The 26459-nt window shown below is 56.7% G+C and overlaps 1 protein-coding gene across 1 annotated transcript; it reads right to left on the reverse strand.

The window, feature by feature from the left end:
* Positions 1 to 5714: 5714 nt before the first annotated feature.
* LOC144945816 (uncharacterized) lies at positions 5715 to 26459 on the reverse strand. The gene is made up of 3 exons (XM_078874357.1): positions 26125 to 26459; positions 15856 to 16313; positions 5715 to 12756 (listed from the first exon to the last, which is right to left on the reverse strand). The coding sequence occupies exons 1-3, from the start codon at positions 26326 to 26328 to the stop codon at positions 12552 to 12554; spliced, it is 867 nt and encodes a 288-aa protein (XP_078730483.1). The 5' UTR covers positions 26329 to 26459; the 3' UTR covers positions 5715 to 12551.

The raw sequence follows: 26459 nt of genomic DNA on the forward strand, positions 1-26459 counted from the left end.
GTTAACGTGTGTGTGTATGTTAACGTGTGTGTGTATGTTGACGTATGTGTGTGTATGTTAACGTGTGTGTGTGTGTTGACGTGTGTGTGTGTATGTTAACGTGTGTGTGTGTGTGTTGACGTGTGTGTGTATGTTAACGTGTGTGTGTGTATGTTGACGTGTGTGTGTATGTTAATGTGTGTGTGTATGTTAACGTGTGTGTGTATGTTGACGTGTGTGTGTGTATGTTAACATGTGTGTGTATGTTGCCGTGTGTGTGTATGTTAATGTGTGTGTGTATGTTGACGTGTGTGTGTGTATGTTAACGTGTGTGTGTGTGTGTATGTTGACGTGTGTGTATGTTAACGTTTATGTGTGTGTGTATGTTGCCGTGTGTGTTGAACCCTACCGGCCTTTCACGAGTGCTGCTCGCTAGCAGCACTTGCCCCACACAGTCTGCCAAGGCTATCCGGGGGATCTTTGTACGCACTGTACTACAACACACGCGGGGTGTGTAGTGGCGTGTGCATGCGGGATGCCCTCTTGTCAAATCCACTGCTGGATGGGACAAGAGGTTTTGGCCATATTTCACCACGCTGGTCAGTGCGTGCCGGTGGGTGAAGTTGGGAGGGTGAGAGGTGAGTGCGACGATTGACATCTTTGGCTGCACTGCCCTCTGCTGTGTGCGTGTTGTCAGTGTGGGGAGCGGTGGCGCAGCGGTTAGCGCTGCGCTACGAACCCGGCGGACCCGAGTTCGATTCCCGCTCACTTGCCCCAACAGTCTGTTCAGACTATACGGGGGATCTTTGTCTGTGTGTGCCACGTTCGATTTCCGCTCATGGCCAACACCGGGTGACGATTATCTAAACCTGTGCTGGGCCTCCCCCTGGTCGACTCAGCCTCAAATGAGAACCTAGTGGCGGTATGTAAACATCGTCACTGGGGAGACAAAGGCGGCCGGGCGTGGTGCTGGCCACCCACCCCCTCGTGTGCCACAGTTCCGGCCTTCATAGGTGCTGCTCGCTAACAGAACTTGCCCCAACAGTGTTGCAGGCTATACGGGGGATCTTTGTCTTTGTGCAATGCATCACCCGTGCACGTGTTTCTAGTTACATGTACACATCAACCGTGGGGGGGGGGGGGGGCACGTTGTGTTAACGACATGTTACACGCGTGTGCTTGGAGTGAACACAGTGGGTGTGCGTGTGAAGTGATCTGCTCGGCCGCTTACACACATACGAGTGTTTAAAAGTGGACATGGTTGTACTTGTACGAGCTTCCAACGTTAACATACAACGTATGTGCGCTTTCCGAGTGTTTATCACTGCAAACAGGCTGACGTTGGCCCACAACGTTGGGCTAACGTTGGTCTAATGTTGTTGACGTTGGGTCAACGTTGGTTGACGCTGGTTGATATTCTTTGGTTCTTTCGGTAAAGTCACGTAGATTGAAGAAAAATAAGAATAAAAATAAGTGAATAAAAATAAAATACATAATAATAAACAAAAAACACTCATGTAGACTGTAGCCTGGTTCTTAATCGGAGTGAGTGTACTGGCAGTCTATAATGTAGACTTATTCTTAGTTCTTTCAGTAAAAACAACACGACGTTTCGATGACGCAACACAAGCGGTTGTCATCAGGAAAAGGGGGGTTAGCCTCTAAATGCAAACTGTTTATAAAGGTTTAGAGATGTTCGTGGCCCAAGTGTGTCAGCAGCATGGGGGGCGGGGCAACAGTCTGTTCAGTCGATACGGGGCATCTTTGTGTGTTGTGTGTGATGCCGCGTAACGATAACAGCAGCGACCGTTTCCACTCCGACCCCCCCCCCCTAGGGGTTTGTATCCGTGGACTCTCCCACACACAGACGCACCCACAGATATCGACTCGAGCAGCCAGGCTAATAATATCCTGCTCAAACTAACATTGACGCTCCTCTCCTGTTTTACAGCTCTGAGCCAGCGGTGGAAAATGCCACGTTTCTCATTCCTTTGGCAGGGGGCGAGTCTCTCCACAGGATAACAGCTTTCCATAGTCGCGAAAACAATGTGGCGTGTTCAACTTGCATAGCTAGTTCTAGATTTGAAGTTTTCGTGACTGCAAGGATTCATAGGTAGCCTTCCCTCCCTCGACCAGGCTGCGAGATGGAACGATCCCAACTCCACGGGGCTCCGTCTTGGACAGCGCTCACGAGGAGCTGTCCCCCACGCTGAGCGCTGTCCAAGCAGAGACAGCATCGCCACCCCAGCCTCCTGTGTGCCACCCAACCTCCTGTGTGCCACCCAGCCCCCTCTGTGCTACCCAGCCCCCTCTGTGCCACCCAACCTCCTGTGTGCCACCCAGCCCCCTCTGTGCTACCCAGCCCCCTCTGTGCTACCCAACCTCCTGTGTCACCCAACCTCCTGTGTGCCACCCAGCCCCCTCTGTGCCACCCAGCCCCCTCTGTGCCACCCAACCTCCTGTGTGCCACCCAGCCCCCTCTGTGCCACCCAGCCCCCTCTGTGCCACCCAGCCCCCTCTGTGCCACCCAACCTCCTCTGTGCCACCCAGCCCCCTCTGTGCTACCCAGCCTCCTCTGTGCCACCCAGCCTCCTCTGTGCCACCCAGCCCACTCTGTGCCACCCAGCCCCCTCTGTGCCACCCAACCTCCTGTGTGCCACCCAACCTTCTCTGTGCTACCCAACCTCCTCTGTGCCACCCAGCCCCCTCTGTGCCACCCAACCTCCTCTGTGCCACCCAGCCCCCTCTGTGCCACCCAGCCCCCTCTGTGCCACCCAGCCTCCTGTGTGCCACCCAGCCTCCTCTGTGCCACCCAGCCCCCTCTGTGCCACCCAGCCCCCTCTGTGCCACCCAGCCACCTCTGTGCCACCCAGCCCCCTCTGTGCCACCCAGCCCCCTGTGGGCCACCCCAGACCTCCTCTGTGCCACCCAGGCTCCTGTGTGCCACCCCAGCCAGGTCTCGCTCCCCTTGGCGCCGAGAGTACGAAGAGTCTCCATCTCCTCCCGGCAGCCTCCCGGTGTGTGTGTACTGTATGTTAAACTTGTTTCGCACCGTACGTAACCAACCGTGCTAATCGGAGGTGCGGGCGACGGACAACAAACTAAACACAAAAAGCAGTTCTAAAGAAATGAGATGTAAACTTAGATTTAAAGTGCATAGCTCCATTAGCTCCCTAATATCGAAAGGAAGAGCGTTCCAGACGGCCGCAGAAGCACGAATCTGAAAGCGCAGCGATGGGGTGGTCGTCTCCGTTCGATGTCCAGCAGCCGCCGCCGTCGCTGCTGCTGCTGCTGCGAGGATGGACCGGAGGACGATTTGTGCCCCTTGACCGGATCACCAAAGTGGCATCGTCGTTCATTCGTGGCAAGCTCTCTGTGTGCGACGAGTGCGAGCCGGGGGCTCCGCAGGGACGCGTGCCCACGAGTCGCCGTCTCTCCCCTCTTCGTGGTCGGCGGCTCTGCGAGCCCACCGCCCCCCTCCCCCTCTCGGGACCCCTTCCATTTGAGCTGTCCACGGAACGCTCGAGTGTGCGGCGGCAAAAGTCCTTTCATCTCGACGTTCAATTACAGGGCCACAAATGGGCACCGCTCGGGGCTGTAATTGGGAGTGACTCAAAGGAAACGCAAGCGTCGAGGTCCGGGGGGGAGAGGGGGGAGAGGGGAGAGAGAGGTCAGCGATGAAACCGCGAGAAACATTTGGCCCCCGGCCTTTGTCGAGGTCGACTCGAGCTGCCCCCCCAACACCCCCCCCCCCAACACCGCCCCCCCCCTAACATCACGTTGCGTGAGCCGCAAGTTCCAGGCAAAGTTCAAACTCGCGTGAAGATCCCGCGACTGTCTCTTGAATATAACAAAACCCACACGGCGCTTCGTGGCGGCTGAGCATGCCGCTGCGTGGCGGCTGGGTTTGACGCTGCGCAGTGGCGCGTCAAGCTCGTGCGGGGCCTGTACCATGTGGGGTTCTAAAGGGGCCCTAAATATAAAAAAAGTGAATGATAAAAAAAAATTACTTGCATAGAAAAGTAACTGTATTTTTTCATTTGCTATATAGCCAGATAATACCTTAAACACCCAGTCGTTCATAGAAGTTGAAGGCGGTATAGTACTATAGTAATAGAGCAAGTGCAGAATCACTGAACCGGAATTGATAGCTTGAAAACGTGTAGTAGTAGTACTACACGTGTGGTAGCTACGACACATGTAGCACTGCTACACTGTGTAGTAGCATCTACACATGTGTAGTAGTACTACTACATGTAGTAGTACTACTACTACATGTAGTAGTACTACTACTACTACATGTAGTAGTACTACATGTAGTAGTAGTACTACATGTAGTAGTAGTACTACATGTAATAGTACTACATGTAGTAGTACTACTACTACATGTAGTAGTAGTACTACATGTAGTACTACTACATGTAGTACTACTACACGTGTAGTAGCTACGACCTCGTCCCGCATGGCGATGCGCGGCTGTGCGAGGGTGCCCAGCGCCACCTGGCGGACAGCGCTGCTACGGCGCCTGAGCTGTCACGGCGCCCACGTGACCCCTGTGCACGGCCCCACGTGGAGTCCCCTTGGCCCACGTGACCCCTGTGCACGGCCCCACGTGGAGTCCCCTTGGCCCACGTGACCCCTGGGCACGGCACCACGTGGAGTGCGGTGCGTGCGCTCTCCCGCCCGCAGCCCTGCTGAGCCCGTGACCGTGGGAATTCCACATTGACACGGGGGGTGGAGGAGGGGTTGATCCATAGGATAACCACCGTTGGCTGCCTCACAATGTGGTAGAGTATAGAATACACTGTATCGACCCGTCAGTGATGATGTGCTGAGGGTATGTAACTGTACTGCTGACATGTGCTAACCACTGCGCCACCACACGGTGCACGAGCGGCCAGCACCACGCCCGGCCGCCTTCGTCTCCCCAGCGGCGATGTCTACACACCGCACCAGGTACTCATTCGAGGCCCAGTCAACACGACCGATTCATATAATCTCCAGTGGAAATTTGCCGGTTTCGTCGCGCAGTGCACTCATCGCAAAGACAAACACGCACACACACGCGCACGCACACGCGCACACACGCACACACACACGCACACACACGCACACACGCACACACACGCACACACGCACACACGCACACACGCACACGCGCACACACGCACACACACACACACGCACACACACACACGCACACACGCACACACGCACGCACACACGCACACACGCACGCACGCACGCACACACGCACGCACGCACACGCAGACGCGTGCTCAGGGTGAAGACTTGGGTTTGTTTTAATCTCATATCAGCTGGGAGTCGCGTAGGAAACTGGTGGGTCAGAGAGCACTGGGGTTCACGCGAGGAAGCACTGTCGTTGGCACTTTGCTTTGAGCACACATCCAAGCGCCTCACAAGGAAACGAAAGACCCCACAGGCGAGAGGAGAGCGAGCGAACCAGCCCGGGTCGAGACGAGTGGCGGCGGTGACGGCGGCGTCCGGAGCGCGCAGTAGTGACACGGCCCACACCCTGACAAGCGCAGCCCCCCCCCCCGCTGATACAGACAAGGGGGCTCAGGGGGTCCCGTAAACGCGAGGGGGGCCTGGGGGATTGGGGAGGGGGGCCGCGGTCACTCACACGATGTCTAAACACGCGGACATCATCGATACTGATAACAGGGCGAGGAGCAGGGGGGGGCGGGGGGGTCAGGCGTCACTTCTCTGACATCCCGGGGGGGGGGGGGGGAGATGGGAACATCCCGGGGGGGGGAGGGGGGGTCCGCAGCGCACGCGGGCACGGGAGGGAGACACCGCGGTCGGGGCGTGATCAACACTTGCCCAGGGCGCTTCAGACGAGATGTTCACACTGACACGGGACTATCGTTTTCAATGTACCACTGTGACGTGATGACGAGTGTGATGTTATTAGCTTCAAAAAGTCCTCCACTTGTTCGCCACCGTTGTCAAAACATGCCCTGGAGTCTTCTCCAGGTGGTCTCCAGAGCCCGGAGTCACAGCGTTTATTGTGCTGTTGTTGCAACTTCCCACAAGTGTTAAAAACAAATTTGACGCACCCTGTATACCCCGCTGCTATCTGATGACCCTCTTGACTTTACCCTCCAACAGCTGATTGAATGCGTGTCCGTCAGGGGCCATCTACGTACGGTCCACCGTGGGCCCCACCACCCCAGGGAAGGCCCACGCCCAGCCGGGTGCTGCAGGCCCTGCCGGTTGGCCAGGAGGGCGGCCTCCCTCGGGGCTCGTGGGTCCCCGGCAAACGCTCGAATTCCAAAAACGTCGCTCGAACGGTCGTAGCGACTGCTGCGGCGACTCGGGCGACGGCTCCGCAATCCTACAGAAGTGTTTAACGCGAGTTTGCAAGCGGACAGCATTGGGATTTGGGAGGGCTTCCTTCATGGCTTGCTGGCTGCGGGCTTGTGAGGATTGAGGTTCGTTGGGAGGCGTGGCGAGGCTTTAAACTACAATTAAAACGAGGACCTCGATACGAGTTCTGCAGATTGCGGTCAACATAGTCAACCACGTGGTGCAGGCATAGCGGGAGCGTCCCGCAATCTGAAGGCTTGCCAAGTTCACATCCAGGTGGGGGGTTCTCTTTGGCCCATCATTCTTAGGGGGTCGATAAAATGTTTTTTCCACTTTGTGGGCAAGTCAACCGTGGTCGTCCTATGGATATACTCTCCTCCGCCATATGAACGTGGAGTGTCCACCACTGGCTCAGCAGGGCTGTAAACGGGAGACCAGCAGCAACGCCGCCAATCCACATTTGAGCCAGGAACTCACTTGTGGAGTATCTATAAACAGATCGGTACAGCATACGCCACGTGACTGCCACTGGGCGACACGGACGCCTCAGGGCCTGGACAACCCACGGCCCAAACCCCCACAAGCTCATCCCTCGCGCTCTCTATCTCTCATTGGTTAATCGCACACGCGGTCAGAGAGCGAACCCCGAGTGAAGAGCCACTTGACCCCCCCCCTCCCGCAAGTACTTTAAATAGTTTGTGCACTTTTCGTAAAAATCTATCATCGTCGTCATTATGATTATTACGACTAGCACTGTACTACTACTACGACTGTTATTGTTGTTATTGCAGTTCATTCACAACGGTCGGCTGTGTGGCCCAGGACTCGGCGTGCTGCGTGGGGCAGGGAGTCGAGGGTTCGTCGCACTGGCGGAGCCAGTAGTGGGGGTGGGGTGGCACGTGCCCCCCCCCCCCCAATGATCCGATCGAAATCCCTAATTTCGATCGGATCATTAGGGTTTATTAGTAATTTTGTGACCCCCCACTGCCACTGTGTAGCATATTATTACGTGCCAGGGACTCTATGAGATGATAGGACAATAGTCTGAGTCCATAATTGGCAAAAGTAACGGCAAATCAGTTATAAGTGACTCACAGAATTGTGCGCAGTTGCGACACAGTTCACGACTTCCCTGAAGGCATCAACACCTTCAGCGAGCGCGATGCCGATCACAACGCGGTTCGAATTCGACCCTCAATCGATGGCTGCGCCATTGCCGCACACGCGTGGAATAAAAAGCAAGGGACAAGTCCTTACTTACTAACAACTCCTTTCATTTTTCATTGCTGGAGGGGTTGCCGCCCCCCCCCCCCTACCTGATAATCCTGGCTCCGCCATTGGTTCGTCGGTTTTGACCCGGGACATCTCTCCGCACAAGAGCTTTGCGGCTCATCGGATTCCTCCAAGATCAATAAATATTCACTGAACCGAACCGACAGCGTCGTCGGTTGCTCCGTATTCAGTTCTGGGATGGGGGGGGGGGTGAGATTTGGGGGGAGATTTGGGGGGAGATTTGGAGTGAGATTTGGAAGAAGATTTGGGGGTGAGATTTGGGGGAATTCCTTCCGGTTGGCACGGCGAGTTGCGGCACCCCGGGCCGCAGTTGCCCACATTCGGGGCGGATCTCCTTCCTCGAATTCGCTTCGTGGGCTCCTCGCCGGGCGAATATGCGCGAGACATAATTAATCGGGAAACAATTCCCATAAAAATAAACGTCACGCAATTACCGCGAACGGGTTTGAGGCGAGGTGTGACAATCGTGGGCGACGATTCCATCAAGACGTCAATGATCTCCGTGGCATTTGTGCTGCAGCTAGGGCGGCCGGATCACGAGAGCAGATTAAATACCAAAGACAAAGACCCCCCGTAAAACCTTCACGTACTTTTGGGCAAAGTGCTGTTAGCGAACACACATTAGCAACCACCACGAGGGGGTGCTGGGGGTGCTGGGGGTGCTGGGGGTGCAGGTGGTGCAGGGGATGCATCCCCCCTCCCCAGAGCTGTTGGGTGGGTGGTAATGGAGGGTAATGGAGGGTAATGGAGGGTAATGGGGGGATGGTGGGTGGTAATTGGGGTGGGGGGGGGGTAATGGGGGGTAAGGGTGGTAATGGTGGACTCTTACGAACCTCCGATTAGCACGGTTGGCTACGTACGGTGCGAAAGCTCAACACACACACTACACACACTACATACACACACACTACACACACTACATACACACACTACATACACACACACTACACACACTACATACACACACACTACACACACACTACACACACTACATACACACACTACATACACACGAGCCGACGCGTGTGCGTATGAACACGTGTGAGTGTTGCGTGTGCAGTTAGTCCTGTGTTGTGTGCAGTGAGTACTGTGTTGTGTGTACAGCACTGTTGCGTGTTCGTGGCGTGTGGGCTGCTTCACGTATCAAGTTCAAGTTGATTCACCTGTGTGCCCAGGTGAGAACTCAAGCCACCAGGATGTGAGTCTCATTTGTCAGAGTGAGCTGGGGGCCTGAGTGTGCCAGTGGGGGCGGGGTGCGATGATCGCCGCGGTGGACAATCCCAACCGAGTCTCTCGCGGTGTCAACCTGGCCAATGTTGCACCCCCCCCGGTGGCCGGCACACCACGGGCCTCCTCACTCTCTCCCGGACGACCTCGCCGATGACCTCAACCAAGAGATCTTCTCAACCTCCACGGTGAATGCGGCGCGCCGCGCGCGCTCTGGTGCCGCACCGCGGTCGACGCCTCGGCAGTAACCGGGGCGGCCCACTGGAGCCGAACCGTGAACCTCGATCGCAGCTCCAGCCGGGCCACTCACTCGGGGGGGGGGGGGGGGGGCCCAGAGAGCCATGCTGTGCGGGGTTGCGAGGTACGGGGGGATTGAATGGCTGCAGGGCCCAAAATGAATTAAGTCGGCACCGCAGATTCCAAATAATTTGTTATTTTTTATATTCGCGTGCCTGTGTGTGTTTGCGCGTATGCCTTTGTGTGTGTGTAGGTGCGCGTGTGTGTGTGCGTGCAAACACATTTGAGGGGCGATCAAAACAATGTTTGAGGACGGGCTGATGATGAAGGCAGACTAATATTGACGTTTCAATAAAACCGTAACTGCCTTAAGTCTCGACTCACCGATCGCCCCTTTGTACATTTGTTGCGAAAGGAGCCAGCTTCGCGACATTCACACACTGGTGCTTTGATTTTCTCAATAAACTAACTCGTACTCGTCGCACGACCACGTGTCGCAAGGACGCAATGATGGGTAGCAGGTGCGTCCCGTTCTCAAAACACTTTTGAACGCCTCTCGTTTCAACGCGTTCGCACGCGCACGCGTACACACACGTGCGCATAAAGCCGCTTCAATCTTCAGGGTAGAAGTGCCGTACGTCTCTTTCCGACGTGAAGCGAGCGCCGGGCACGGTAACGCCGATGGGTGAACGAGTCCCGAGCGAGCGGAGTGCATGAGGCGGTGACAACGGCCGTGTTTGAGCCCGTGGAGGCGACCAAGGCAATGACGACGATGGTGACAATAACGGTGACGATGAAGACGACGATGATGACGACGATGATGACGATGGTGACGACAAGATGACGATGGTGACGACGATGGTGACGACGGTGATGGTGACGACGATGAAGATGCTCCTGTGTGCTAGGTGAGCGTCTCCGAGCGTCGGTGACACGAGCGGAGCGCGACCACGTGCCGTTAATCCCACTTAACGGCAAAATATATCGGTCTTTCTGTAAAACCTAAAACAACGCGACGTTTTCAATAAATTACACCGTACTTAAATAGTTCAAGATTTCATGGTGTGACGCCCTTCAGCAAAGTGTGCAAAACCGGTAGCTACATCCTGTATTTAAGACGACTCGAATGGGGGGGAGAGAACGTTGGCGCAGGAGCGAGCGCGCCGTGCAGCCCAGCGACCCGAGGGTTCGATCCCAACGAGCTGCGGTGGCGAGCGATACGCGCGGACCGGTCCCCAGCAACCCCCGCCACCAACCCGCACCGATCAGCGCGGTCAAGTATGGTCAAACAACTTGAACATTGCGGCATGGCGGCGGGGAGCGGCTTAATCCGACCGTAAAAGATCGTTCGCCGTGCAATGGATAACATCCGGGACGGAGGCGGTTGTGGGTTTGTTCATGCGCGCGACAAAAACCAACCTGCCATGATAACGGCTCGTCGGCAGGACGGCACGCGCGCGACGTTCCCCCGTGCCAAAAGGGGTGCCCCCCCCCCCCCCCCCCCCCGTCTTTTGGCGATGGGAACGCGCCGCGAGTTTTCCAAAATCAATGCGAGATGAGCGAGCACGCAAATCATCGCTTCTCCGGTACCGATACGAGTAAGTGCGTTCTCTGGGGTGGAGTGTGAGAGGCGGAATTGCTCTGTGCTCATACAAGGAGGAGAGTTTTAAAGAGGGCCACGGGAAAAAATAAATAAGCCCAATCGTGAACTCTAAACGATAAACTAAACGATTTTTTAAAAACGATTTTTTCATTTGACCAGGTAAGGCGCAACTGAGCTACGTAGCTCTTCCACAGAAGCGACCTGGCCATCACGAATGACAGCTTAATGAAGTGGCGGCAGACCATGTGGATATTGATAGCAGCCAATGTGGAGGGGAAAAAAAACACCAGAGGACTCGGAGAAAAATCCACACGCGTGCAAGCTTGGCCACGCTTGCACATCGAACCAAACATAACCATGCGCACACACACACGCTCACGCACGCGCTCACACGCGCTCACATGCACGCACGCGCACGCACGCCCTCTCAAATAAATATATGTAGTGTGATCATACACGCACGTACACACACACACAACATGCCCCTCTGTCTCGCTAGCGAGACACTATCAGGGCCGAGTCCAGTGTGACCAAGCCACCCTCGTCCCAGTGCTGACGCGTACACGGTGCAGCAGGGACTCGTTTCACGTGACGCTGACCCTGGTGGACGGCCCAGGTTCGGTTCAGAGATCACTCGCGACCGACGCTGGCCATGACCGGGGCGTCGGCATTGGTGGCGCGGTGCGCTAACCACTGCCCCACCGCTCCGCGTGCAACCCTCAAGCACGCACACTCGCGCACGTACCCACGGTCGCAGAAGCCAGGGCTTAGGTCGAGGTTTGGGGTCAGCGAGTCGCAGGGTCGGGCGTTGGCGAGCGGCACCAAGCGGAACCCACGTCCCTCCATCTTTGGTCAGGCTTCGTGCGTCACTTACAGCTTTCGGTCGGTCAACCGCTCGACCGTCAAAACAATTGTCCACCGGTTAAACAGCCAACCGTCAATCCGTCAACCGTCGGCCAAACGGTCACCCGTCAGTCACCGGTCGCCCCCGTGGGCTCAGAGTTTGTGTCGCCCAGCTGAGCGCGGTGGCGCTACCGCTCAAGCGGCCGACGGTCAGCGCTCGTCACAGCGAGGCGCCAACGCACACGTGCATGTGTTAGCACGTGCACAGCGTCCGTGTAAACGAGCGCGCCAACGCACACGCTACACGGGACACGGTATAACCACACCGAGACACGGTATAACCACACCGAGACACGGTATAACCACACCGAGGCACGGTATAACCACACCGAGGCACGGTATAACCACATCGAGACACGGTATAACCACACCGAGACACGGTATAACCACACCGAGGCACGGTATAACCACACCGAGACACGGTATAACCACACTGAGGCACGGTATAAACCACACCGAGATTGGGACGAGTCGCACGGGAGTTGGCGGCTCGACGCCGTAGGGAAGTGCTCACTACCACAGACAGGTATTGCTGCGACGATAAACGAGTCTACTTGCGGGCCTAAAATTCCGCCACAAACTAAATGCCACTAAGTCCGCTTACTTCTCAAAAGAATGTTTCTAAGACGGGCATCCAAACCGCCGCATTATTTTGTTTTAGAGGCGAGTATCTCTCTCGCTCCACGCCACTAACAATCAAGTTGTAGTTCGATCCGCTTCTCATCTGCGCCGTCAATTGCGGCCGGAGTCACCGCTCGTCCGAGCCGGCCACCGCACCGCCACGGTCGACGTAACCTCGGTCCGCGCCACGACGCGGTTACGGAACGACGCCGGGGACGCGGCGGGTTGTCGCGGCGCACGCCGCCGGCGTCTCAGCCGCCACCGCCGCCCGCCGCCCGAGGGCCTCCGCGCACGCCGACGCCGCTGCCGCTTGCCACAGCGGCTCCCCTCCATCGCCACGGCGGCGTCGCTCGCGCTCCTACGCCGTGGGCTCGTGATGCGCTCGCTGCTGCTGCTGCTGCTGGGAGTGGAAGTCCAAACGTCCGAAATGGTCGTCGCTGAAGATGAGCTCGTCGTCCACCTCGAGCAGCCCCGTGCTATCGCCCCCGCTGGTGCCGCCCACGCTGGTGCCGCCGCCGCCGCGTGCCGACCCAGGGGACGCCCTCGCTTGGCCGCCGGATGGTCTGGACAGGGAGGACGACGAGGAGAACGAAGTTGGGAGGATGGAGACAACGGGAAGGTGACGATGGACGGCCACGGCGACGAGAGAGAGGGGCGGGAAGGGGTGGTTACGTGACGCGGCGGCAGCGCGATCGCCGCTCGTTGCAAAGGGCCGCGAGCTCGACCCCGACAAGCCGCCCCCGTTATGACTACGGTGCGCGTATTGACGGTCGAAATTCTACGCTGGGTCTGCTTCACTCACAGTGGACCTTATTAGAGATCCCGTGACGCCGTTCGAAGAAGAGCAGCTGGCCATTATGCGTCACGGTGCCAATTTGTCAAATTCACGTAATTGGGCTGACAACCAGCATCATCGCCCCTCGTGTGAAACTACCGCAGACTGCGTCCGTGAAACACAGTGGCGCCCTTCTTCGTGACTGCAGCCCTGCGCTAGAACAATGGCACGATTGCCACATGTAGTAAATCCCTATCATTAGCAGCCGATAACAACCTGTTTGTGCATCCCAACGGTATCCAGGCTTAACGCCTGCTTAGCTTATGAGATCTGATGAGATCGGGTGCACATGACCTGATTTGGTCATAGGCTCGCGACAATGATAAAGATAACCTTAACAGACCGTTGGGGCAAGTGCTGTTAGCGAGCAGCACCTATGAAGGCCGGCACGGCACACGAGGGGGCGGGTGGCCAGCACCACGCCCGGCCACCTTTGTCTCCCCAGTGGCGATGTTTACACATCGTATCAAGTACTCATTTGAGGCAGAATCGTCACCAGGTGACGATTCTGAACCGGTGCTGGGCCGCCCCTTGGCAAGCACACGCCCACAAACACACGAAGTCGTGACAACTTTACCGATGGCTTCAGGGTCGCATGGTGGCGAGATGTTAACTACCTCACCAGGTATACAGGATCACACACTAACACACACCCCACACGCACCACACACCCACACGCACCACCCACCTCACACGCAGCTCACACCCACACCCACCTCACACCCACCTCACACCCACACGCACCACACACCGACACGCACCACACACCAACACGCACCACACACCCACACGCACCTCACACCCACCTCACACCGACACGCACCACACACCAACACACCCACACGCACCTCCTGCGACACTGAACAGGCGTGGCACAAACGTCCCGCCACGCAAGACGAATTCTCTCCGTGTATAAACATGCACAGTAACGCATGGCCTCGTCACACACAAAGACAAGGATCTCCCACGTCGCCTGCAGAGGCTGTTGGGGGAAGTGCTGTTAGCGAGCGCCTACGAAGGTCAGCAAGAGGGGGTGGGTGGCCAGCTCCACGCCGCTGATGTTTACACAGCACACCAGGTGGTCATTTGAGGCCGAGTCAACCTAGGGTAGGCCACGGGGATTCGCAGCGCGGTGTGCGAACCACTTTGCCGCCGCTCCACGTCAACGCACACGGTTAGCGCACACGATTGTGAAAAAACACAACAGAATGGACTCAAATCCTTTTCGCTTTAATCGCCGCACGATGTCGCTCTGCGGCACCGTGGGGATCGCTCATCGCCATCGCCGCCGCGCCACTCCGTTCTATTTTAAGTTCGCAGCTCCCGGCAAAATTCATTAACACGATGTTAACCCTTGCCCTCAAAGAGAAAGATCCCCCGTATAGCCTTAATCGACTGCTGGGGCAAGTGCTGTTAGCGAGCGCCTATGAAGGCGGCCACGGCACCCCAGGAGGTGGGCTGGCCAGCACGATGCCCGGCACCAGGTACTCGTTTGGGGCCGAGTCGACCTAGAGCAAGCCCAGGACCGGTTCAGATACTCGTCACCGGCGTTGGCCGTGCGGCCAAACCCGGCGAGAGCGCCGCTGAATCCGCCGCTGACCGGCTCCCGCCGTCGTCACGTCTTCCACCCGCCCAAAAACACGAACACCTCGCGTGCGTCCAACTCCACCCAACTCCACCCAACTCCACCCAACTCCACCCAACTCCACCCAACTCCACCCAACTCCTCCTCGCCCACCGCACGACAAGCCCGCGGTGCCGGCACGCCCGCCCGTCTCGTGTTGGCGGCCAACAAACGACGCGGCGTGACGAGCGCAACGCACGGCGGCGGCGCCGCTGGCGCCCCGCGGGAGACGCGGGCACGGCGGCGCCGCCCGGGAGCGGCTCGGCCAACGGGAATGTCGCACCCCCTACCTGGCAGACCGTGGTGCGGGGGGGGGGGGTGAATGATTCACTTCAGCCCCCCACCCACGCCCCCCAATAAAAAAATCCCCGTTGGGTGGGGGTTGAAGGTACAGGAGCGTGCGGGGGTGGTGCCGCTCAGAACCTGGGTTCCAATCCGGGCTACCGCATGGGATTAGACCTGGTTCTCAAGCCCAGTGAGTTGATGATCTCAGCCTGGTCACCAGTGACTCCCGTAGAGACCCATAGACTCACAGAGGTCCCGTACTCTCACATAGAGATCCACAGACTGGCATAGAGACCCACAGACTCAAGTAGAGATCACAGACTCACGTAGACTCACATCGAGGCCCATCGACTCCCATAAACTTACACAGACACCCATAAACTCACATAGAGATCCCATCGACTCAGAGACTCACAGACGGCGTTGTGATTAAGCGGGGTTCTCAAGTGTAGTGAGTTGATTGTCTCACTCAGCCTGATCACCAATTACCGCACACAACAATAAAAAACGAACAGGTTAAATGTGGTTTCTGAACTTAATGTGGCTGAATTCCAACTCTGAGAATTTAAAATACATTTGATTGTCACGCTACGAACATTACTCTCATATGACAGAGCTGGTGGTCAAGTGCCGCTCTCTACCGTGTGTGGACCAGAGACCACTTCAAGAAAGGATCTCGGATTTAGCTCTGTGATATCCGTTTCTGTGGGCCGTTCTCTTCACGAGAAGAAGTTGCGCACAGACACACACGCAAGCACACACGCACGCAAGCACGCACGCACACACACAGGCACAAAAAGTCAAAGACACCCACACACGTAGACATACACACAGGCACACAGACACACATACACAACGATGCACAGACACACGCACACAGACAAGCACATAGACACGCGGCCCCCTCCGCCCGCTCACGTGGCGGTGGCGCCGCGCTTGGCCGTGACGGCGGGGCTGCCGTGACCGCCGCCGTGGCCCAGGTTGGCGCGCGTCCTCTCCAGCCGGGCGTCGATGCGGCTGAAGAAGTCGCTGGCCGTCACCTCGTCGTCCGGCGCCGCGTCCGGACGCCCGTCCTCGTGGGCAGCCTCCACCTTGCCATCGCTGCCGCTGCCGCCTCCGCCGCCGGTACCGGCGGCGAAGGTCTTGCCGGCGGTAGCGGCGGCACCGATGGGACCTTCGGTACCGTTGGAACCGGCGGCGCCGGCGGTACCTTCCCCACCGTTGGCCAGGGGCGCGGGCTCGGCGGTGCGGCCGCCGCCGCCACTGTTGCCGTTGTCCGGACAGTCGGGAGGCCCCGGGACCGGGATGAGCAGCGTGGTTCTCAGGAAGAGCGACTCGTTAGCGAAGAGGTGGTTCGCCCGGCGGATCTGCTCCGTCTGGGAGGGGCAGAGGGCGGCGGGCGTGCCGGCGTTATGGGCGGGGTCCCAACGGCCCCGGGGTCCGCCACCGTGAGCAGTCTCATGAGTCCGGGCGTGCGCAACTAAAGACGAAACTGTTTAATTTTGCCAGGTGAAGCCCACCGAGCTAGGAGGTCTTTTTCAGAGGCGACCTCGCCACAAGCAATAGAAAGCTCGTCCAAGTCAATTCATAGTAGCGGCTCAATCATCTAAACAAGTGTTCCCAAATGTGGAGGGCAAAACTGGAGGACCGCCGGTGGGCCACTGATGTACCACCAGTGTGGCCCAACAGAGGCCCACTGGTGGGGCCTACTGGTGAACCACCGGTGACCCACTGGTGAACCACGAGTGAGCCACCAGCAGTCCGCGGAGGACAGGCTGGCGACCACTGCTCCAAACAAACAACAGCAAGTGGGGTACCAATAAGTCACGGATCTTAGACAGTAGGCTGGGCATGAAGCCACCTGTCTGATCAACGCAGGAATGCGAACGCTCACGGGAGACCGGCACCCTCTCCACGATCCGCATCGGCGAATGCTGCGGCCCGCTTCAGCGATTGGCGACGGAGCGGGTCACGTCGGCAAACCGCCCGCGCCGTTTCTACGATCCGAAGAGATCGGGGCGTGTTCAGGATGGTTTTGTCCAAGAGCAGAGGTTGTTAAAGCAACCGGAGACATTGAGAGGCAACCCAGCGCAGCCGGGTTGCAGGGCAGTGCAGTCAGAGAGCATTTATAAGGCAGTGTGGCCTCCAGATCGAAGCTAAGATTATTACTGCAATTTACACAACACACAGGTACACTGAATGTGTGCTTACACACAACACTTAAGTCACGCGTACACACAACACTTAAGACACCGCGCACACAGCAAACACTGCTGTATTTACATGCACACGAAGATAAAGGTACTCCAGTTAGCCTGGTTCGACTATGGGGTAAGCGCTGCGAGACATTGTTAGACAGCCCAACCGCCAGTTGTTCGCATGGTGGGTTGTTGACCAGCAAAGTTCCCCCACATGCCCTGCTACAGATAAATATCAAAGTAATATTTGTGTCTATTCTTACAGCTGGAATTTAGACAATTAGGTAAGACGCCAAATGTGATCTGCTGTTTAATTCTGTCCACAGTCATTGGTCGGCATTGATATGAGATCTTCTTAAACGCAATGGGCCTCGTATGGAATAAACTCGGCTGACTTGAGTAGCGACTGGGCCGAGCCCATCACACTCTCTACATTTCCGAACCCCGGTTGAATCACAGGGGGCTGAAGGCACGATCTCAGATCCAGGATCTGGCGACCTCTCGTAGCGCGCGTCACACTTGGGTGCTTGCCGACGCCTCCACGTGTGCATCTCTCTCTCTCTCCGCCACACCTCTCGCACAGCTGGCAGGCAAACAATAAAAAACGAGGCGCTAATTAAACGGCGACTTTCACGGTGCCGCTCCAAACTTAAGCACGCCTGGGGATTTTTGCGCTCCGTCTATAAAAAGAAGCGAGAAGCTCGTGGCTACGTGGCTACCGCTGCCGACACGCTGGGCGGGGGGGGGCAGTTCACCGCGCTCAGGGTATTTCATCTCCTACTCTTTGTTTTTTTCGGTAAAGTCACGAAGGTAAAATATTAAAATAAATTAAATCACGACGTTTCGGGCGCAACACAAGCGTCCTTCTTCAGGTAGGGACAACTTAGCGAAAGCACACCGCTTAAGTGGTGTGCTTTCGCTCGGCGGCGTGGCAGCGTCTCTATAACTGCCGTGCGCTCGAATCTCTCCATTGGCTGCCGGTGGGGTTTCCAGCAGAGTTCAAGATCATTATCCTCACCCACAAGGCCCTCAATGACGCTGCTCCCTCAATGACGATATATACAGGAGCTCCTCCTCCTTAGCCTGTACGTTCCAACAAGAATGCTTCCATCTTCCGAGCTTGGCCCGCTGTGCATGCTAAGGCTGGCCTACCGACGATCCATCCTGAGTTTAACCAGGCTGGATTGTGCGAGGACCCCACAAATCCTTGAAAGATCTGGACACATTCCCATCAGTGAGCTCCTCCGGCACCGCATGCCCAAGCAGCTCTATTTGGCCGGATAGAGGGGGCTAAGCGGGCACGACACGGGCTGGGGAGGAGACGGACCGATGCAGTACGGGAGGATGTGGAGCTGAGTGGACTTGCCAAAGACTGGTACCAGCGGTGTCAAGATCGGCCTCTATAGAGGAGGCTCGTGAAGGATGCTACTGGGCAGCTGGAAGAAGTCGCCCTCCAACAACAACGGAGGGCAGAAGAGTGACGCTCACAACAACGAGCGGAGCGCCGGGCGGAAAAAATGCAGCAAGTTGGCACAGTAGGGGGCACAGGTGGTGCATCAGCCAGTCATCTCAGTCAACCCATGGCACCTGGATCTGTCCCGTGACCTCCTTCCAGCGAGCCATCAACACTTCACGTGGCCTTTGAGTGCAAGTGGCCTGGCACAGACGCCGTGGTGACGTCACCGTCATTTAGTGGCGTATGGCGACTGTTGGTATTGGTGTGTTTTGTAGATGGCCTCGTGACCTCCTGGTGAAATGCGCTTTAGAAGTGTAAATTATTATTGTTCTTACTCGAGTGAAGAGAGTACACTTTGGTCAAGGGGATGCGATTGGCATGGGGCTATGGACAGGACAGTAACCTTAGCATCACTCACCTTCGTTCGTAAATTTCCCTTAACCGACTGGACAATTTACTGCGTTATTCGGGCCTCTGCACAAGCAATGGGTCATGGGGGCTATTTGACCATACTTCACCAGGCTGGTCTGTATGGACTAAAGGTGGGGCGCACAGACGATGGAGCACAGTACTGTACTAATCATGAAGCTGGAGCAGAGTGCAGCTCAACAATAGATTTCGCTGCAATGCCAATGGCTACGTACGGTGCGAAAGAAGTTCAACATACATACATGGTGACCACCCGTACGAGCACCCTGCGGGCTCCAACCCGCTGTGCTCCTGGAGGCCTGACGAGATTGGGTGCATTCTGGGCAATTTGGCCAGAATAATGCTTCCTCTGCTACCCTCATTAAAACACAAAACCAACGGGAATTTCCGTTTCCTGAATCACACAACGGCTGTTTGTTTGGTTTTTCGAATAACCGCTTTTTTTGCTGGCACATCAGTCGGCTTCCTAAGGAGGAACTAATGCCCTGGAGACCAGCTACTGAAACCAATGCCGGTACGGAGGAAGACAAAGCAAAGCAAACAAGGGCCGAGTGCTCGGACTCGGCGGCAGGGCTTCGTGATACTGAACAACACTTATCAAAGGTTCTGAAGACGACCGCTTGTTGCTGCGATCGAAACATCGTGATCTATTTTAATTTCTTAATTTTCTATCTACGTGACTTTACCGAAAGAGCCAAAGAGTATGAATTCCTGCAGTCACGAAAGCCTCAAATCAACACTTATCAAAGGCTTGCGTAACAATTTAAGAGCGGCGGCGCCGCCGTCAGAAATCGGCGAACGTAACTCTGCGCGACGGGGAAAAAAACCTCATTGGTGCGGCAGCGGCAGCAGCGGCGGCAGCAGCAGCAGCAGCTGCAGCAGCTGCAGCAGCTGCAGCAGCTGCAGTTCCTGCAGCAGCTGCAGCATCGGGGACTTCCGAGTGGCAGCAGAAATGTTCAACCGGGCGGGCAGCCAGCCGCTTAATGGCACTGCAGATACGCAATACTGGAGCAATAATCCTAATTATTGGATCAGCGGTCAATTATTTTTGGAATTTTGACCTCGTTTGCCTAAACAACATGAGCTTTCAAATCACACCCACTCATTAAAAATCGATGGAGCGGTCGTAGGAGTTCTCCTCCTGAGAAATATAAATATTATACCCATCACCCTTTTAACGAGAGCAGATCACACCGACTACGCTGACATTTCACCGGGTAAAAGCCAAAGGCGTTTCATCATTGTCATGCCCAAAGGGACGTTTGGCACTGTCATTTATTGTGCGATGATGATGACAATGACGTTTTACGAAAAGCGATTCCGCTCGAGGTAAATTCTCAAACAGACTTTGGCACTCGTCAGGACCCCCAACGGTGTGGCGGGCTCTCCGTGAACGATTAGATGACACGGCGTTTGGCAATCGCCCGCGCACGCAGGCTGCCTGTCACGTGACCTGGCACGTTACGTGGCAGCCACGTCACGTGTAATGCTCCCCGCAAGGGAAACGCGCTTCAAAAGAATGGCCGAGCAGTGCACGTCCTCACGGCTGCGTGCGCCGAGCTGTCCGACGCACATTCTACGCTTCACTCATCAAATCATCAACAACAACAACAACAAATTGGGCGACATCAACCAGAGTTGAAGCACTCCAGTAGCATCGTCACGTCGAGCACGCGCGGCCCCCTTTCGTCAATCCGCTGCTGGACGAGGGCCTCAACACGCCGTGCGTGTCGCGGAGGTTGTTTGACCATACTTCACCACGCGAGTCAGCGCGTGCTGGTTGACGCGGCCTCACAGTTTCCTGTTCGCCGCCCGTCGCAGGGGTTCGCGGTTCGAACCCAGCGGCCGCCCTTGTTAATACTGCGGTGGTTGCCCCGGGCAGACGCATCGACAGACCACGCCAGAGCCCTGCGCGCAATCGTCGATGGCCCACCGCGGGACTGGAGGCGTCCCCGGGGCAGACCACGGCCTGACGTGGACACGCACGATTGAGGCCGATCTCCGACACCACGGCTTGGCTTGCATTCAGTGTGACGGCGAGCGCAGGATAGGATTGCCTGGTGGCGGCTTGTGGGGACTGCCACGCACAGAGGGCCACGCACGACGACGACGGCGGTGACAACCGTACTACACGGCGGCCGGTAAAGATCGCCCCACGCCATTCCCAGGAATCGAGCCTACTCTTGCGAATGAGTTCACCACCAAGTTTAAACAAAGTCAACTTGAAAGCGGGGAGCATAAATGTTGCGGCATAGTAGAGTACAACAATAGAGTGTTGCGCACAGCCCCTTGTTGTTAATGTAGCCAGTTTCAAGGAGATTTGTTTAAACCAGATGAAGACCCAAGAGACGATCTTTAGGTCACCAGTGATAATCGAAATGTGTGGTAGAGGCACTCATCCAGCAGTGGATTTACAAAACAGCTGTGTTTTTACGAGTGCACATGCACCACCTACAAGATGAAGAGACATTTGGCTTTTCGGTCATGTCTTGCCTTAACAGAAACTCACTCGCTCTCTCGCTCTCTCGCTCTCTCGCTCTCTGCAGCCCTTGGCAGTTCTCCCCGCAGGTCGGCAGCTTCAGCCGCATGCCGAGATTGTTCCCCTGCGCACGCAGCGACGTGCAGAAACAGTCCAACAGCGACACTTGCACCTCCGTAGCGTAAACACAAAGCAAGCGACGACGGGCGTGTCACACCGTGCGGGGGAGCGGTAGTGCAGCGTTCAGCGCGCTACGCTACGAACCCGACGACTCGAGTTCGATTCCCGCTCACGGCCAAGATCAGTGACGATTAAATGCACCGGCCCTGGGCCTCCCCGTCACTGGGGAGACAAAGGAGGCCGGGCATGGCACTGGCCACCCACCCCCTCGCGTGCCGTGCCGGCCTTCATAGGTGCTACTCGCTAACAGCGCTTGCCACTCCACTCCGTTAAGGCTATACGGGGGATCTGTGTCTTTGTCAAAGAGGTGGTAAAGGTGCAACCCTGCAATCACTCGCTCACTCCGCCGCTGGTGAGCTCACTGAGAGCCCCTTTACGTTTTCCATGCTGGCTTGATGTCTTGGAAGATGTGAGAGCACCCGCCGATTGACGAAGAGTGGTGAACCCACTCGTACCGCTCACATGCCTTGCCGGCCTTCAAAGGTGCTGGTTAACAGCACTTTCCCCAACACTCTGTTAAGGCTATACAGGGAAACTTTGTCTTTTTGCCGGTCCACCAAACCATGGGGCTTGCTGCAGTGAGGCACTCCAGCAGCATTGGCTTGATCAAGCACACTCCGGGCTGGTTTTGACGAAGCCTCTTCAGCAGAGAGTGGCCTCTTAAACAATTTGAGGCATTGCTCTCAACCATTCTGTGCTCTTCTTACCAAGTGGTGACATTTCGGTCAAACGCACGTGGGGGAGCAGGGGAGTTCGTGTCCATTGGCGGTCCCGTACGGCAACGGTGCTAATTGGACATTTCCATGCGAGGTACCAGTCACCCCGTAGGGTAACCATTACTGGCATGGTAATTTAAACCACGACTGGCTTGGTTTAAATGGTAATTTTCTCAAGTGTCAATACTGTCGTAACAGTGCACAAGACTGTGGTGATAATGTTGCTGTATTAATGCAGCGTCATGTTCATCTCGGTTCTCCTTGAATAACTGTCCCAGGTACCGAGCACACAATCTTCTTTGTTTTATAGTTACGTTCCTAAAACCGAAGTCTCCAATTGTTTAGCCGGCATGGTTGATGGTGACGACGATGCTGATGGTGAAGTTTCAATGCTGCAGTTTCGATTTCGTGAGATTAATGATTTCCTGGAAGGGCAATAGAGATGGGTGACTGATGTGATCTTCTGAACGGGCTCGAGAGCTGAAATTTGACACAAGTACTTGATAGTCAAATCCATATACAGATGAGCAGACGTATCGAAATATAAAATAATGACATCGAGGTCAGTGCTTGAGTATACACATTGCAATCTTAATTAAGTGTCAATGCGGCAGAGCGAGCGGCTCGCAATCTGAAGGTTGTGAGTTCCAGTTCTGGTTAGGGGTTTGTGACTCGTTTGTGACTCGTGGAAAAGTCAACGGCAGTCGTCCTATTTGATCAAGAAGAGAAGAGAGAGACGGCGACTCCTGGGACGCTTTCTGTGGAACCCCGGGGGCTACCGGGAGGAGATGGAGGCTCCGGATACTCGCGGTGGCAAGGGGAGCGAGCCCTGGCTGGGGTGGCCCAGAGGAGGCTGAGTGGCCCACAGGAGGCTGGGTTGCCCAGAGGAGGCTGGGTGGCACACAGGAGGCTGGGGTGGCCCAGAGGAGGCTGAGTAGCCCACAGGAGGCTGGGGTGGCCCAGAGGAGGCTGGGTGGCACACAGGAGGCTGGGGTGGCCCAGAGGAGGCTGGGTGGCACACAGGAGGCTGGGGTGGCCCAGAGGAGGCTGAGTAGCCCACAGGAGGCTGGGGTGGCCCAGAGGAGGCTGGGTGGCACACAGGAGGCTGGGGTGGCCCAGAGGAGGCTGGGTGGCACACAGGAGGCTGGGGTGGCCCAGAGGAGGCTGGGTGGCACACAGGAGGCTGGGGTGGCCCAGAGGAGGCTGGGTGGCACACAGGAGGCTGGGGTGGCCCAGAGGAGGCTGGGTGGCACACAGGAGGCTGGGGTGGCCCAGAGGAGGCTGGGTGGCACACAGGAGGCTGGGGTGGCCCAGAGGAGGCTGGGTGGCACACAGGAGGCTGGGGTGGCGACACTGTCTCTGCTTGGACAGCGCTCAGCGTGGGGGACAGCTCCTCGTGAGCGCTGTCCAAGACGGAGCCCCCGTGGAGTTGGGATCGTTCCATCTCGCGGCCTGGTCGAGGGAGGGAAGGCTACCTATGCAAGTTGAACACACCACATTGTTTTCGCGACTATGGGAAGCTGTTATCCTGTGGAGAAACTCGCACCCTGCCAAAGGAATAAAAACGTGGAACTTTCCACCGCTGGCTCAGGCTATTAAACAGGAGATGAGCACCTCCTCGATGCCTATTTGTGCAGGGAATTCCCTTGCCTGGAAATCCAAGGCCAAAAGGTTTGAAAGACAATGCCATTCATTATCAGAGCATGTTTGTTGTTTGCATGTTCACCACTGGTACCGTGTGTGGTTAATGCAGATTTGATTCCTTGTAAAAAGGTTTCTATTTGGTGTTTAACATCTTAAACACCTCCTGTTTTATTGCCAGAAAGGGTAAAAATCTTCTTATTTTTCATACTTAGACACTGGCAAAAAAGGTACCAACATTCATGTTATACAGCACTGCATTGGTCCGAACAACTTGTTATCGCGCACTCTGATGAATTCAGTCCGTTACCAATGTGCACGTATTGATGAAGTATGAATGCTTGCTGTGCCATTACTATTTCAGTGCAGTATCGTTGATGCTGTCGCACTAAGAGTGTCGTAGAGAATATTGTAGTTGCAATGCTGGTTACACTAACACAGCAGTCCACTAATAATCGAGTGGCAATACTGTTGGCATTATAGTCTTGCGTGCGCCAACATGTTCAGGAGTTCTATGCCAACCAATGCAGAGGTCTGCTGCTGGCCACGAGAGAGGGCTTCAGCAGGGAGAGTCCGTGTCGATTTTCTCTCTTCCTCCTCCGTTGAAGCAGCACAGACAACAGGGGCTTACTTTAAAGTCCACCGTGACTTGTATTTTAATATATTAATGTGGGGATTATTCGTCAATGCCCTCTCATTATTTTTTTGACGACGCACCAATATTGAATAATTAACATTTCAGCATTAATTATGCTGGTGTAGTACAATATTTATATTCCAGCACCGATGAAATGTCAGTGCCAAAGTAACAGGTCAATGAACAGCCAATGCTGTTGAGCGTTAACGTTGTTGGCGTTCGTGAAGCTCCAATGTTGCGGTGTCAATTTCGGGGCATCAATGGCGCATATCGAGAGCGCATAGACCTTGCCAACCCATACGGGTTACCCGTATTCTTGTGCAGGGAAATTGAGTCTTCATGTCCATACGGCGTACAGCCGTTTCAATAGGGCCTTTGTGTGATGAACGTTGAGATTTATAGGGGGCACGGGGTGACCACTAAGGTCTGAATTGTTCTGTAATAGGGGAGGGCACTGCCCGGTACCATCACCCACGCCGACAGCTCGCAAGCTCATCCACATCGCACGCAGCGCTACGAACCACGAACACTCGAGTCCCATTCTCAGTCGGGGGCTGTCGGTGGGGGGGGGGGCTGTCAGTGGGGGCTGTCGGTGGGGGCTGCTGTCAGTGGGGGGGGCTGTCACTGGGGGCTGTCAGTGGGGGGCTGTCGGTGGGGAGGGCTGTCAGTGGGGGGCTGTCGGTGGGGGGCTGTCAGTGGGGGGGTTGTCAGTGCGGGCTGTCGGTGGGGGCTGCTGTCAGTGGGGGGCTGTCGGTGGGGGGGGGGGCTGTCAGTGGGGGGCTGTCACTGGGGGGGCTGTCGGTGGGGGGGCTGTCGGTGGGGGGCTGTCAGTGGGGGGGTTGTCAGTGCGGGCTGTCGGTGGGGGCTGCTGTCAGTGGGGGGCTGTCGGTGGGGGGGGGGGGCTGTCAGTGGGGGGCTGTCACTGGGGGGGCTGTCGGTGGGGGGGCTGTCGGTGGGGGCTGTCAGTGGGGGGGCTGTCACTGGGGGCTGTCGGTGGGGGGGCTGTCGGTGGGGGCTGTCGGTGGGGGGGGCTGTCACTGGGGGATGTCAGTGGGGGGGCTGAGGGACATCCGAACCGGTGCATCCATCCCCCCTTACTGCGCCTACCGCACTGACCAAGCGTGGTGAAGTATGGTCAAACAACAACACTAAGTGGCGGTGACGTTACCGCGGCGCTTGTGCCAGACTAGGTGCACGTCGAGGCTGTCACGTGGAGCGGTGGAAGGCTCGCTGCTGGCAGGAGGAGGATTCGGAAGAGACCCGGGCTGTCACGAGTTGACCGACTGCGCCACCGGTCAAACCCGCACACGAAGCCCCCCGGGGGTCGTCTTTGCGCACTCATCCAGCAGCGGAGAGAGCGCAAGCAGCTCCACTGGCCGTGACCCCGTAGCGCGACCCTCACTCGCCGTGACCCTCACTCGCCGTGACCCCGTAGCGCGTCCCCCACTCACCGTGACCCCGTAGCGCAGCGCCAGCCCCGCCAGGGTGTCCCCTCGCACCACCGCGTGAGGCCGCGCGCCGGCCCCGTCCGCCCTCTCCCCGCCGCGCGGCCGCCCCATGTCGCGCATGGAGATGGCGGGCGACGACGGCGGCGACAATGACGACGACGACGACGTGGAGGACGAGTGCTTTTGACGTCGCCGGCCGCTCGCCATTGTACCACCAACCTCCGCTCCCCCCTCCCACCAAAGGGGAGACCGGCGGGGGGCGCCCGCCAGGAAAGTCCGCAGGCTGCGAGCGCGGCCCAGCGCCGCCCGCGCGATCCGCTCAAGCGCACGGCTCGCGC

Source organism: Lampetra fluviatilis, chromosome 39 (assembly GCF_964198595.1).
Source record: "Lampetra fluviatilis chromosome 39, kcLamFluv1.1, whole genome shotgun sequence".
Lineage (NCBI taxonomy): Eukaryota > Metazoa > Chordata > Hyperoartia > Petromyzontiformes > Petromyzontidae > Lampetra > Lampetra fluviatilis.

What these genes read in the sequence shown, in the direction of transcription:
- LOC144945816 (XM_078874357.1), bottom strand. Translation starts at nt 26,328, where the DNA reads ATGGCGAGCGGCCGGCGACGTCAAAAGCACTCGTCCTCCACGTCGTCG. An exon ending in CGCTGCGCTACGGGGTCACG is followed by an intron (nt 16,314 to 26,124) that starts GTGAGTGGGGGA and finishes TGCCCCTCCCAG; the next exon opens with ACGGAGCAGATCCGCCGGGC. An exon ending in AAGCGCGGCGCCACCGCCAC is followed by an intron (nt 12,757 to 15,855) that starts GTGAGCGGGCGG and finishes CTCCCTGTCCAG; the next exon opens with ACCATCCGGCGGCCAAGCGA.